Here is a 15733-nt window from a genome sequence, read left to right on the forward strand (position 1 = left end):
TGGTTGAATAAAGTCAGCAAATTATACCAACGTCTTCTGCATCGTCATTTGGGAGTTTAGCTAGCTGTATAGCCAGGACTGAACCTTAGCGTCTCGGTGAGGACAGTGCAGTCTATTCCCTCCCGATGCAGTTATTTCCATGTCGCAATGACTGCAAGTCGCTTTGTTGTAATTTTTCCTCGTGAAGTGAAGACACACTTTCGAGCGTTCGAACCTACGTCATTGTTATGTTTACGGCGGCAACGCTCATGCTAAACTATCGTAACCTTTCATTTTCACCCTTTTTCCTGGTGAAGTGTAGCCAAACTTTGGAGCGAGTGGTTCTTGGCACCATGCTAGTTTGATGCGTCTGGACAACAAGACACGTCACGACGCAATATGCGTCTTTAGGGATCGTTAAAGGGATCGTTAAGGCTTTTTCATTGTGATGTCGAGGCCTCGAAACACTCGGAACCGGTTCTGAATTGGAATCGGATTTTGATTCCCATCCCTAGTGACGACTTTCCCACTTTATTGTGGCAACAATGGAAAATAACAAAATAACAGCGGCATCCGCGACATGCGACCGCTAAGTCGAGAGGAGTATGGCTGCAGCCCGCCTCTCTCTCTGGCTTGGCTAACTCCGCTCTCAGTTCTCACGGCTTAACGCCGTTCTCCCTCTCTCCTTGCTTGCTTCCCGCTACGTCACCACTCTGCAGTCTGATGGCCCCGTCAAGGGCCCGAACAGTTACGGACATTACAATATTAATGTATATAAATGCGACATTAGATAATTTCTCGCGGCACACCTGACAATCTCTCACGGCACGCACACCGGTTGAAAACCACTGATCAAGACGATCAACTTATGAAGCAGATTTTTGCAGGACTTGCATTTATTGCATGCAAGTTTGGTCCCAGATATTTTTTAAGGTACCTTCTCAAGCTCCTTGGGGATCCGCATACATGTGTACACCCTTTCCCGCCGCTCTGTGTACTTGGCCTCATTGTGCTCCAGGAAGTAACCTCGGGTCAGCTCCGAACAGATGAAGCGAGTCAGCGACGGCTCTAGAACAACATCGGACATTGTAAATATGGCCCTCATTGTCACTTTGGCTGTCATGACAACAATGGCTATTCACGCACATTGACGGTGTAGGAGGGAAATTTTGCTTTGACTAAAAGTCAAGTTTAAATACAGGATGGTGTTGACTTTTGTAGGGAAAGTTCAACCTTCAAATCAGCAACATAGTTATTTATATATTACATATTATACATACACATATTTTGTACCATTTTCTCAATTTGTGTTGGTTTTTTTTTTTTTTTTTTTAATTTTACATGAGGTGTCATTGAAAGATATCTCTTGTTCCACCTGGAAGTGCGTATGACGACATGACGTAAGGCTCAATCGATTGGAAAAGTCGGCATTTTAGTTTTACGACTTGTTGTTTTTCTGCCTCATTTCAGTTGATTAACTCGCATTGAAGGCGAAACGTCTCAACTTGAGTCATGCTATTACAAGCTTTGTTTACACGAGTTGCTTAACATTTAAGAGCGAGAGCAAATATGACAATGTGATGTTCAGGTTGTTGTTGTTTTTTTTTAAAGGGAGGGGGGACGACGACGTTTACCTGCCGAGTGGTCGACTTGCTCGCGTCTTATGTCAGCACTAATGTCGTAAAAGCCCAACGTCTCTGGTAGTTGTGAAGAAATGATCACTTTCCCCGACTTGGTCGCATCCTGCCAAGCTCGCTGTTGTCTGTTTTTGCGCTCAATGTCCCCTTCTTTCTCTTTCTCGTCTGACTGCTCGGTCCCCGACGCGTCCGCCATCTTTGCTTTGGGACCAGTGTTTATGCTGTCGCGCTGTACTGACGTCAACACACCATCGTGGAGAGGGCGGGGCACATAATGACGTGACGTAATTTGTTGTTTGTTTATTTGTTTAAAAATAAAACAAAACAAATGAATAAAATAAAAACCAAGTGCATTTATGTATTTATATTTTCTCTACATATCCAATGATATACTCTACATATCCAGTACTATGTGTATGGCAGAAAACACAGACAAGGCTGAAAAAGCAGCTTCTGCTCTTGCACCCCTCTTTAAAATAAACTGCTGTATTTTAAGCCAAAAGAACTGTTGTGTTTGATAGAACAATATGATGCTGCCATAGCAGATTCATGCCACATTAAGCCCCCAAACTATTTTTAATTTGTCCGTTTTACCCTGGAGACCCCCGTTTACAGACGTCGCGCAACCGCTTTTGTTTCAACCAAGCCACAAAAAGAGGTAAGTTATTATATTTATTATTCGAAATGTCATTTTTAGCTTAGAATCATTAATTGATGTCTAATATTTAGTTTTTTAAAAAATATATATATATATATATTCACTCGCATATTTTAAACTTTTAAACAAATGACGTCACAATGAAAAAAATAGTGTCTGTAAATAAGTCACGGATATCTACCTCATAACTATTGCTTAAGTGCATTTTTTGTTACTGTCGCATTTTACCCAATATTTTAGATGATAAATGATCGATCCCAACAAAGAAATATTGAAAAATAAACGTTTAATAGAGTAAATACATTATATGAAAAAGAAAATCTCAACCACTCCTTGATGTCTGCGATTTCTGCATCACGAGCCTTGTTATATTACCATGTTTCACCTCATAAAATCCCCGCAAAATCCGGCTGTGGCCATTCACAGCTGTGTCTTGACACTCAGTGAGTCATGCTACATGGAGCTTTTGGATCAAAAAGAGGTAAGTACGCGATAATATCTAATTAAAATCATGGCGTCTTTAATTATGCTCTGTCGTGCGCTCACCTCCAGTTAGGGTTTTGCTGTTCAAAATTTTTATTTATTTTTTGTTAAATACCCTCCTGTTAAAAAAAAATTTCTTCCCCCAGCTTTCAAACGATGTATCACACATGCATATTGGACAATTTTGAAATTTGGCTAAATTGGGGGTCTCAGAGCGGAACTTCAAGTCACATGAGTGTTTTCCGCCATATATTCCGGTCATCCCAGTCAAAATTGATTGGAGTCCAGCATCGTCAGTGGCAGCCAATGAGGTACACTACAGTGTACAGAAAAAGATTTTCATAATTTTTCATTTTGTTCAATTGTATTTTTTTTACAGTGCTCATCTAATACAATGCAGCATTGTTATTGGTTAAGTAAAAAAAACAAAAAAAAACAACAAAAAAAAAAACGAAATTGAGTATTATTCTTTTATTCTAATTTTAAGGATATAGGTTATTAATGTTATTTAATGCAACAATGTATTCTACATTCTGTTCATGTATTTTCTTAGATCTTGGAAATTACAGCCACAGTCACGACTACAGTGGGCTACAAAATTTATTATTTAAACACTAAGATTTAAAATGCCTTTTTAACGTCCTTTGAATCTAATTTGTTACATTGTCTTGTCTGACGCATGTTAGTTTCATATTAAAGTTGAATTTTATCAAAATCAAAATTTGATGGTGCAAAATGTTGTTTAATATTATCAATGCAAATTTATAGAGATTAAATTGTATTGTATTATATCAATGTTCTACATAGTATGTTCCATTAAAGTATTTTGTTTGTAGTCTCCCAACTGTTTTTAATTTTCTCAATTTAAAAACTATAACATTATTATTATTATTATGTTCTATTCGACTCGATTCAACAGGGCATCTACTCAAACTTCTGATTTTTTTTCTTTTTTATAGAATTATACAAATTAAATAGGATAGCATGAAATAGGAACGTTGTTGCAGTACCATTCGTGAGCTACTTGGTGTCGCTAAAGATCTACCATGTCACCCTGTAAATTAATTCTACCCAACAACAGAATTCTCCCCAGAAAAATTCACGTGTTTTCTTGCAGAGTAGGTTATTCCCATTTAAATGTGAAAGTACCCATATTTATTTATTTTACCTTTATTAATCCAGTGATTGGAATCCTAAATACACTCCCATATTGGTTTGTCATGCTGGCATTCACCCCAATTGCCAGTTTTAAAAGCTTGAAAACAGCCAAATAACATTGTTAAAAGCTATAAACCTAGCCCAAAGATGCTAATTAACATAATCTTCAGGAGAATCGTTTCCAATTTACAAGCGACTTGATTTTCCACCTTATTAAACACCCTTATTCTCTTAAAAGGAGTCACCCTCAGTGTTATTTGTAAGCACTGTTTTATTGGCACAAGTTAATGGTAAAGCATACATACCAGACATCAGATATGACACGGAACACCTCTGCTATATAATGTACAAACGGTGTCTAATAATACTAACCTCAAACGTATTCAGAAATGTGTGTTTTGCTTCCTTACAAAAAAAAAAAACCACGAATAAATAAGCAGTCGTGTGAAGACATGCGCCTTTTGTCTTCTCGGTGAAAGTTCAACCAAATAGCCTCCAAAATGGCCAAATCGGAGCTGTGATAACAGCGGGATGTGATTCGAGTCGAGCTCCTTCCTTCATTTCGCGTCGGTGCCACAACAGCGAGGGAGAGAAAAAGGAAAATCCTGCTTTTGGCAGGGAGTATGAAAGAGAAGTGTTGCACCGATACCAGTATCAGTATCGATCGGTATCGGTACTGATACACCACTATAATAACGTAAACGGTATCAAGGAGGTACTAAGAAATAACGTGTCAATGCTGTGAAATATGTGATCTTAATTTTAATCTCAATCCATCGATTTTGATGGGAATGTCGCCCCTATCAACATGGCCGCTGTGAGGCCATGTTGGTAGGGGCGATGAAAGGTCTTTTAATGCTTCTCCTGTGAATTGAAATGACCACTAGTAGATGTCCAATCCATTTGAAATAGGAAGGTGGCAGCGTCTAACTCTGCCAATAGCAGCCAATGAGGGAACAAGGAAAATGCAAATATATCATGACAACGAATTCCTGGTGACCTGTCGTCCGGAGGTGGGTAGAGTAGCCAACAAGTTTACTCAAATAAGAGTAGCGTTACTTTAAAATAACATTACGCAAGTAAAAAAGTATCCAGGGAAAATAATACTCGAGTAATGAGTAACATTGTGAGTAACTGCTTTTTAAAATTTTTTTTTTTTTTTTAAACAATGGTATTTCAAGCTATTGGCTTTTTATTCATTTTCTGCTTGATTTCCATTTCTGATTTCAATTATTATTTTTTAAATTCTATTTGTTTTGTAATGCGATTTTTATGTATAATTTTATTTCCTGTTTCCATTTTTCTTTTTCTTTTGATTTAATGTGATTTTTATGTTCTTCATGTGATGTAAAGCACTTTGAAATGCCTTGTGTTGAATGTTATATTCTATACAAATCAATTTTCCTTGCCTTGCCTATTTTTTTTCTCTCAGCACAAACTTATCTATATGAACCGTTGTTATAATGATACTGTACAATAACCCATAACAGAAATGCTATTAAAAAAAAGTCAAATACTTCATTTTTTACGGTGTTTTAAAGACGCCACGTGATTGAACAGGCTGGCATGATCATAGAACGGCAAGCTTTTGTCCTATTTGTGTAATGAGTCATATGATTATTGTTGCGACATTTCATTGGTGAAATTGATAGAGCTACTCTTGGCATTGCTGGCAAAAAAATTATCTAATACGGAGAATAAAGAGAAAAAATGTAAGGACTCTTGTGTAGCCTAAAGTAGCGGAGTACGAGTCGTATTTTTTCTTCAGAAATCTACTAAAGTAAAAATAAAATGTATGGCTTAGTTACTCAAGTAAATGTATTGGAGTACATGTATGCGTAACTACCCACCTCTGCTGTCGTCACGCGATAAAAAAATAACTGAGAAACAATACTTTTGCAAACCAATAATGTATGCGGATACAACATTTCAGTATCAACACATTGTACTACTTTTGACAACCCTACTTACAGTGGGCAAATAAGTATTTAGTCAACCACCAGTTGTGCAAGTTCTCCGACTTGAAAAGATTAGAGAGGCCTGTAATTGTCAACATGGGTAAACCTCAACCATGAGCGACAGAATGTGGGGGGAAAAAAAAGAAAACAGAAAATCATATTGTTTGATTTTTAAAGAATTTATTTCCAAATTAGAGTGGAAAATAAGTATTTGGTCACCTACAAACAAGCAAGATTTCTGGCTGTCAAAGAGGTCAAACTTCTTCTAACGAGGTCTAACGAGGCTCCACTCGTTACCTGTATTAATGGCACCTGTTTTAACTCATTATCAGTATAAAAGACACCTGTCCACAACCTCAGTCAGTCACACTCCAAACTCCACTATGGCCAAAACCAAAGAGCTGTTGAAGGACACCAGAGACAAAATTGTAGACCTGCACCAGGCTGGGAAGACTGAATCTGCAATAGGTAAAACGCTTGGTGTAAAGAAATCAACTGTGGGAGCAATTATTAGAAAATGGAAGACATACAAGACCACTGATAATCTCCCTCGATCTGGGGCTCCATGCAAGATCTCACCCCGTGGTGTCAAAATGATAAGAAGTGTGGGCAAAAATCCCCGAACCACACGGGGGGACCTAGTGAATGACCTACAGAGAGCTGGGACCACAGTAACAAAGGCTAGTATCAGTAACACAATGCGCCACCAGGGACTCAAATCCTGCACTGCCAGACGCGTCTCCCTGCTGAAGCCAGTACACATCCAGACCCGTCTGCTGTTCGCTAGAGAGCATTTGGATGATCCAGAAGAGGACTGGGAGAATGTGTTATGGTCAGATGAAACCAAAATATAACTTTTTGGTAGAAACACAGGTTCTCGCGCTTGGAGGAGAAAGACTACTGAACTGCATCCGAAGAACACCATACCCACTGTGAAGTATGGTGGTGGAAACATCATGCTTTGGGGCTGTTTTTCTGCAAAGGGACCAGGACGACTGTTCTGTGTAAAGGAAAGAATGAATGGGGCCATGTACCGAGAGATTTTGAGTGAAAATCTTCCATCAGCAAGGGCATTGAAGATGAGAGGTGGCTGGGTCTTTCAGCATGACAATGATCCCAAACACACAGCCAGTGCAACAAAGGAGTGGCTTCGTAAGAAACATTTCAAGGTCCTGGAGTGGCCTAGCCAGTCTCCAGATCTCAACTCCATAGAAAATCTGTGGAGGGAGTTGAAAGTCCGTGTTGCCCAACGACAGCCCCAAAACATCAGTGCTCTAGAGGAGATCTGCATGGAGGAATGGGCCAAAATACCAGCAACAGTGTGTGAAAAGCTTGTGAAGAGTTACAGAAAACGCCAACAAAGGGTACATAACAAAGTATTGAGATGAACTTTTGGTACTGACCAAATACTTATTTTCCACCATGATTTGCAAATAAATTCTTTAAAAATCAAACAATGTTATTTTCTGTTTTTTATCCACATTCTGTCTCTCATGGTTGAGGTTTACCCATGTTCACAATTACAGGCCCCTCTAATATTTTCAAGAGGGAGAACTTGCACAATTAGAGGTTGACTAAATACTTATTTGCCCCACTATGCTCATAGGCCAGTAAAAATCCACACCTAAGATGCACTGGTGCAGGGAAAATTTATTATAGCTTATGGCTTATAATCGGAAAATCCGGAAACTTTCTCAACTCGCAACTTGAAATGAGTGAAATATTTTTTAATCTTAACTCAGTGACTACCTTTGACAGTCATAGACATCAAATCAATTTCAACCAGAATGGCTGAGTAATCAATGGACGTCTAACGCTGTCAATGAGTTACGCATTGTCTGACCAAGCCAAGGTATTAATTACTTTATAGTCAGGTCAGTATTTAGTAATGTAATACTAAAAGAAGGAAAAATGTACATTTTATGAAAAAACAAAACAAACAAACAAACAAAAAAACGTATCTGTACAGCATCGCAATTGGGAGCCAAAAAATGGTATCGGTGCAACACTATTAAAAGGGGCAACTAGTTCACATGGTATGTAGCTTATTTCATGCAGATATCCTGCAAAATTTCCACAAGAGCCACAACCGATTGTTCAACATTTATCCGTCTTTGTTGCTTTGACGGAACCGAGCAAAATTATTTGCATTAACATTGTGTCAATGCTGTTTTTGCAGAACAGTGACACAGAAAAAGGTGAAAGAACTCTTCCACGGAGAGTAAATTAAGACCCAATTGAAGAAGCCTTGTGAACACAATTAAAGGGACGGCTTCATTTCGATCAGCATTACCATCAAATATACAAGAAATGCGAGCATTGAATTGTGGCTTTGGTTGTGCACTAGCTAAAAGAGGTCAAGGGGTACATTTAGGACCACCCTGAAAAAATTTGGAATCTCCCGCAGAAAACAAAGCAGCTGCCGTATCCAAACTGCTCCCTGTGCCTAATGGACAAAATAGAACTGGTCTTTATTTACACTTACAAACATTCCCAACTGATAGAGGACAATCAGATTGTAGTCTTTTTCTTACTTTTTTTCTTATTTTTTAAAAAAAGCACATGAATCAAATAAACCCCCGCACCCCAAAAACCTAAAAAATCATGCAGTTCGGGAGTATTAAAGGGAGAAAAGTCCAATTCTTAAAGAGAAATTCACAGAGCGGGAAACAATCCAACTGCTTTTCATGAAAATGGTAACGAGTGGCAAAATATAAAAAATAAAATGAAAGTTTCGATACCACTAATCCTCATTTGGGTATCACTTTAGGATAAATGCGGGGTACACCTTCAACTGGTTGCCAGCCAATCGCAGGGCACATAGAGAAAAACCTTTCACACTCACATTCATACTTCAGGACACTTCGTTTTCAATGAACCCAACATGCATTTTTTGGGGGGTGCAAACATTACAGATGTTCCTTGGGAGATTCAAGCCCAGATCTCCTGACTGTGAGGCATACATGTTAATCACTAGTTCACCAGGCTTGCCCATAGAAACTTAGTTAGGGGTGAGATGTGGGATCCACCCTGGATTGGTCATCATACAATTGCAGGGGATATACAGGATAGACAAACAACCATTCACAATAACCCCCACGGTGAATTTAGAGCCTTCACTTTACTCATTGGCGACCATTGAGAGCGATACATGTCCAATCTATTTAAACTGGAAGTTTGAACTCCCAGTTCGAATAGATTGGATGTTTGTCGTTGTCACTGGCATTGAATTTGTGAGATGGGTGACAAAACCAGAGATGGGTAGAGTAGCAAAAAATTGTACTTGAGTAACAGTAGCGTTACTTCAAAATAATATTACTCAAGCATAAGTAGTTATTTAAAAAATGTACTCACAAGTAAAATAGTATATGGTGAAAAGAATACTCAACTAATAAGTAACATTGTGAGTAACTGCTTACAGATTTTTAAAAAAATTTCCAAACAATGGTATTTTTTTTCTCAGCAGAAAGTTATGTATATGAACTGTTATTACAATGATACTGTACAATAACCAGTTCCATAACCACATTCAGCCAAATAAATAATAATACCTTTTTTAAATCATTGAATTCCACTGAGAGGAAAAAATGACAGAAATGAAGCATTACCGTATTGTCCCGAATATAAGACGGTGTTTTTTGCAATGAAATAAGACTGAAAAAGTGGGGTTCGTCTTATATTCACAGTCTAGACGTTATAACCATTCACGACGCTAGATGACGCCAGATATCATTGAAGCGATGTTCTGTCATGACAGATCTCAGCTACTCTCAAGTTTAACCAGTTTGCATTATTTTATTGCAATGTTTTTCCTTATTCAGATTTGTTTCAAGACTAAAGTTACCGTTAGACCTCACTTTGTTATTGCAGTTATTGCAATTGTGTTGTTTTATCACAATAGATGGGTTTATTTACATTTCAAAAACCAGAAGCCGTTCATTTACGAATGTGATTGCACTTTAGTTTAAATATTTGAATGTTCAGATATTAAGATTTGAATGAGGCAAAATAACATGCTTTTTCGCTCAACTATATTGTTATAATCATTTGTTTCAGATGTACTGTAATTATTTTCTGTATAAAAAAATAATTTGGTGTTCAAAAAGTCTTTTTTTCAAACTTGAGTCTTGAAAAAGAGGGGGTCGTCTTATAATCAGGGCCGTCTTATATCCGGGCCAATACGGTATTCGTCCAAAGAGCATGAGTGCCCCCTAGTGGAGAGAGCCTTCTCTGTTGCTTCCCCTTCCCTTTGGAAGTCACTCCCTAAATCCATCTGCACCTGTCCAGACCTTCCTACATTTAAAAAATTGTTAAAAACCTACCTTTTTGAACTGGTTTTAATTTATAATTCTTTGTTTGGTACTGATCACGTTATGTGCGCCATTTCTTTGTTTCAACTGTAAAGCGTCTTTGAGTTCGGTAAAAGTGTTCTATAAATAAAATGTATTTTTATTAAATGTATTATTCGTGGAGAAAATAGTTCCTAGTTTGAATAGTGAATAGTTCCTTCATATTTACTATTATAAAATTAAAACAATCATACCTCCAGTTTTCCGTGGGCAATCAGTGCCAAACAAAACCTTGACATAATGATACTCTATATAATAACCTATTACATAACCACATTAAGCTAAATAAATCCAACCCCCCAAAAAATCATTGAATTCTGTAGAGAGAAGAATTACATTAATGAAGCATTATTCGTCCAAAGAGCATAAGTGCTCTCTGGTGGAGAAAGTAGTTCCTAGTTTGAATAGTGAATGCAGTAGTTCCTCCATAATTACTATTATGAAATTAAAATGATCATATCTCCGGTTTCCCGTGGTCAATTGGTGCCAAATAAAAACTGGGAGAGAGGTTCAAACCTGCGCTTTTGGGTCACGTTAAGGGGAGCGCTTTATGTCAAATACATCATTTTTTAAAAAAAAACGGTGCTTTAAAGAAGCCACGTGATTGAACAGGCTGGCGTGATCATAGAGCGGCAAGCTTGCAACTGATTGGTATAATGGAGTCATGTGATTATTGTTGCGACGTCTCATTGGTGAAATTGGTAGAGTTACTCTTGGCATCGTCGAAAAAAAAAAATCTAATATGCAGTATTAAGAGGAAAAATGTAACGACTTTTTTCCATGCACAAAGTTATCTATATGAGCTGTTGTTATAATCATATTGTATAACCCATTACATAACCACAAAAAGGAAATCATTGAATTCCAACGAGAGAAAAAAAAATTACATAAATGAAGCATTGTTCGTCCAAAGAGCATGAGTGCCCTCTGGTGGATAAAATAGTTCCTAGTTTGAATAGTGAAGAGTTTCTTCATAATTACTATTTTGAAATCAATCATTAATCATATATCCGTTTTCCATTGACAATCGGTGCCAAATTAAAAACTGGGGCAGAGGTTAAAATCTGCGTTTTAGTTTCATGTTGAGGGTAGCGCTCTATATCAAATACTTCATTTTTTACGGTGCTTTAAAGACACCACATGATTGAACAGGCTGGCGTGAGGATAGAACAGCAAGCTTCCGTCTGATTGGTATAATGGAGTCATGTGATTATTGTTGCGACGTCTCATTGGTGAAATTGGTGGAGCTACTCTTGGCATTGTTGAAAACAAATCTACCGTAATATGTAGAATTAAGAGGAAAAATGTAACGAGTTTTTTCTGAGCACATAGTTGTCTATATGAACAGTTGTTATAATCAGGCTGTCCAATAACCCATTACGTAGCCACATTAAGCCAAAGAAATACAAACAAAACAAAACAAAAATTATCGAATGCCAACAAGAGAAAACATTTTACATAAATGAAACATTATTCGTCCAAAAAGCATGAGTGCCCTCTGGTGTAGAAAATACTTCCGAGTTTGAATAGTGAACAGTTCTTTCATAATTACTATTTTGATATGAATCATTAATCATATCTCTGGTTTTCCATGCTCAATCGGTGCCAAATAAAGACTGGAAAAGAGTTTAAAATCTGTGCTTTCGAGTCGTGTTGAGGGCAGCGCTCTATATCAATTACTTCATTTTTTGCAGTGCTTTAAAGACACATGATTGAACAGGATGGCGTGAGGATAGAACAGCAAGCTTGCGTCTGATTGATATAATAGAGTCATTATTGTTGCGACGTCTCATTGGTGAAATTGGTAGAGCTACTCTTGGCATCGTTGAAAAAAAAATCTAATACGTAAAATAAAGAGGAAAAATGTAATGACTCTTATAGAGCCCAAATTAGCGTAGCAAGAGTAGCGTTTCTTTCATCACAAATGTTCTCAAGTAAAAGTAAAAAGTATGGCTTAGTAACACTGCTCATAGACTTCATCAGTGATAGTAACGTCTATGCACTACTCTTAGAAGTACATTTTCCTCAAAAAGTTACGCAACTAAATGTAATGGAGTACATGTAATGCTACTACCCACCTCTGGACAAAACAGATTTTAACTCAAACCTCAGAGCTATGAGGCAGACGTGTGACCCACTCGTGCACTTAAACCCAAAATTATCAGGGTTTGCATTTCCCCTAAACTGGAAACAGAAAACTATGGAGCCCCTGAAATGACATAAATGGCAAAAATTTAGCTAGTGCGCACGCTCAAATAGTTCATGCACACAACCCACAACTTCATGCGCACGAGTTAATACTTCTTGTATACCAACTATTTGCTCACGCCCATGAAGTATTGACTTCATGTGCACGAAATTGTTACAGCGAGCTCATGATGCACAGCTGACACCGTATGGGACATGAGGGTAAACACATCTTTACAAACTCACAAACTACACCACCTGACCTGCAAATACACCAGCGATTCTCTCTTGGTATGTTCGATGTGTTTACCCCTAGTGCCCCTTACGGTGTCAGATCTAGATTGCGAGCTCCCTGTAACAATTTCGTGCACATGAACTATTAAGTTGTGTGCACGAAATATAAACTTGTTCACATAAAGTACTAGTTTGTTTGCAGCTCCGCACAAAGTATTAGTTTGTGTGCACGAAGTAGTAGCTCATGTGCACAAACTAATTTTTTTCATTCATATGTCTGGGGCTCTGTAGAAAACAGCAAGAGATTGACTGCAGTGGCCTCAAACAACATCAGCTGGTGTTTTTAAAAACAACTAAACATCTCCTTTTGGTTCCACTGTAGGAAGTCATGTGACCTTTGTCCGTCAAGCTCCAATTTTGCCCAAAAAGAAGTCCACACTTTTGCATTTTTTGTACATTTACATACATTTTCTTTAAAATGTCCAGGCGGTGTGGCTATTGCTGCTGTCATTGTCCTCCACGCGTCGCCTCTACTGCGAGGCCTGCGGCGCCGCGTTCTCCACTTTGCTATCGGGCCCGCCGTTGGGCGCCTTGCCACTCCAAGGCCCGTTGTTGGTCAGCGCCGGCGAGCCGGTGAAGTCGTCATCATCATCCAGGCCGTTGGTGGCATCGTACTGCGTGTTCTCCAGACGCGTGATCAGACGCTCATCTTCGTCGCCGAATTCGCCGCCCATCAGCGTGGGCTCGCCTACCACCATCACGTCCTGGAGGTGACAGAAAGAAGGTGAGGAATCGCTTGTTTTGTCATTTGAGCAGCCTATTTACATTACTTAGACCAGTAATTCCCAACCTCCGTTTGAGATGTAAGGCAATTCACCATTCAAAAATGTTGTCTAAAATTCCTGTGAAAAGATATTTACCGCATAAACTTTTATTTTTCATTTTTGGTGCGTTTTCTGTTATACCCAAAGTTGCCACATGATGGCGCCAAAGCCACGGCTAATAGGAAAGTAGTCATTCATTTTACTTATCTTTCTAGATTTTATTATTGTTTTACTACTCTTGCCCAGCATGATTATTATTTTTGTCATGGTCATGACTAGAGATGTCCGATCACGTCATTTTCAAAGTATCGGAATCAGCAAAAAAATATCGGGCATGCTTTTTTTAAAAAAAATATATATATATTTTTTTTAATTAAATCGTTTTCTAATTGTATTTCACGTTACCGACATAATATGTTACACTCATCCAGAATCTTTAGTTTAGGCTTAAAGTAGGGTTATCAAATTTATCCCGATAACGGCAGTAATTAATTAGAAAAAAAAAAAGTATCACGTTAAAATTTTCAATGGAATTAATGCATGCGCTGCACGATCCACTCACGCATTGTCGCGCTCAATCTGTAACGACGCCGTTTTACCTATATAGAGAGATAAAAGGCACCGTAAAATGAGTAGAGTGAATTATGGCAGCCTTTGAGCCTTTTTTTAATTGGCTAAAGCCTTACAGTCCCTTACAGAAGCAAGGTAGCAATTGATCTTTTTCTTAACACTTTGTTATTTCCCAACGCAGAGAAGATATATCAATTGGTAGCACTACGCACAGTCATGGTTCCACTTCCCATCATGCATTTGGGCATGGCTACAGTATCATTTACCGAAAGCTCAACAAATACACTAGATGGCAATATTTAGTCACAATATACAAAGTCACAAGTCCTCTCACAGAAAGAATGTTAATAATGTAAATGTCATCTTGAGAATTTATTGTCATAATAAACAAATACAGTACTTATGTACTGTATGTTGAATGTATAAATTCGTCCAAGCTTTATTCATTTTTGTCTTAATGCATTGCCAAAATGTATATGATAGGGAATAATTATCGGGAATGATTGGAATTGAATCGGGAGCAAAAAAAAGCAATCGGATCGGGAAATATCGGGATCAGCAAATACTCAAACTAAAACGATCGGGATCGGATCGGGAGCAAAAAAACATGATCGGAACAACTCTAGTCATGACTATTGCTGCACCAATGGATAAAATAATATTTTCAAAATTGGTAGTGAAATTAGGTAGCTATGACTTAATTTTAATGATAATGCATTGACTTTAATTGGAACGTTGCCATGGCCATGCTGGTAGGGGCGATGAAAGTTTTTTTTTTTTTTCATGCTTCTGCCATTCATTGAAATGGGTTTATCACAAGTAGACATCCAATCTATTTGAATTGGAAGGGCCAGGCCACCTACATGGCAGACAATGAGTTAAATAGTGTCTGACTAAGCCATGATAGCTATTACCTTCCATTCAAGTAAGTATGTGAGTATCAGTGTTGTTAATAACGGCGTTACAATATAACGGCGTTACTAACGGCGTTATTTTTTTTCAGTAGTGGGTAATCTAATTAATTACTTTTCTCATCTTGGCAACGCCGTTACCGTTACTGAGGACGGAAAGGCATGCGTTACTATGCGTTACTATATTGGTCGAAAAGTCTGAGGGAGACGGACTCACCGAGACGACAGAGCAGAGCAGGAGCGGGGAGGAGGCAAGAAAGTTGTGACGCCGAGCAAACGCGATACATGTTGTAGCCGATAGCCGGACAAACTATGCCCGCATGTTATGGTAGATATGGTAGACATGGTAGATATCCCATGTACTGTATATAGATATAACTAGATGCAAAATGACAGCCGCCATCTTAAAGCAGTAGGCTTTTTAGGACGGCTCTGTTGTGGAGAAGAACCTCGCGAACCTAAGTAACTTTTTATCTAAAATACTTCTAAATCGGCAAAATCTTGACTTGAATCTTTCTTTAAATGATGAAACAGTTTTAAAACTTTCATATGTCGAAAGTAGAGAGAAGGGAACTAATGCAATAATGGGAGCAATTTTAACAACTTTTAACAGTTGATTCAGGGTAAAGGGTAAATTAGGGTAAAGAATTGGGCTCGGGCCAATTGTACCAAAAACCTCCACAAAAAACTTCACATAGTGTGGCCAATGTTTTTTTTTTTTTTTTTTTTTTTTTTTTTTTTGAGGAAAAAAAAAAAAAAGTAATTATCACTAATTACTTTGCCAA

The 15733-nt window shown here is 38.0% G+C and overlaps 2 protein-coding genes across 6 annotated transcripts in view; both read right to left on the reverse strand.

The window, feature by feature from the left end:
* Nucleotides 1-1816, reverse strand: part of tapt1a (transmembrane anterior posterior transformation 1a) — a 46221-nt gene extending 44405 nt beyond the window's left edge. For both annotated transcript variants that reach the window (XM_057850432.1, XM_057850431.1), the window contains exons 1-2: nt 1614-1816; nt 917-1047 (exon numbers count right to left, since the gene is read on the reverse strand). In XM_057850432.1, the coding sequence (XP_057706415.1) occupies nt 917-1047; nt 1614-1812 (330 nt within the window). In that variant the 5' untranslated portion in view covers nt 1813-1816. The remainder of the gene's footprint in view (nt 1-916; nt 1048-1613) is intronic.
* Nucleotides 1817-4184: 2368 nt separating this feature from the next.
* The window catches only part of ldb2a (LIM domain binding 2a), a 205154-nt gene continuing 193605 nt past the window's right edge, over nt 4185-15733 (reverse strand). For all 4 annotated transcript variants that reach the window (XM_057849581.1, XM_057849580.1, XM_057849579.1 and 1 more), the window contains exon 9: nt 4185-13407. In XM_057849581.1, coding sequence (XP_057705564.1) covers nt 13174-13407 — 234 coding nt within the window. In that variant the 3' untranslated portion in view covers nt 4185-13173. The remainder of the gene's footprint in view (nt 13408-15733) is intronic.

The sequence above is a fragment of the Corythoichthys intestinalis genome, chromosome 11, assembly GCF_030265065.1.
Source record: "Corythoichthys intestinalis isolate RoL2023-P3 chromosome 11, ASM3026506v1, whole genome shotgun sequence".
In the NCBI taxonomy this organism is placed as follows: Eukaryota; Metazoa; Chordata; class Actinopteri; order Syngnathiformes; family Syngnathidae; genus Corythoichthys; species Corythoichthys intestinalis.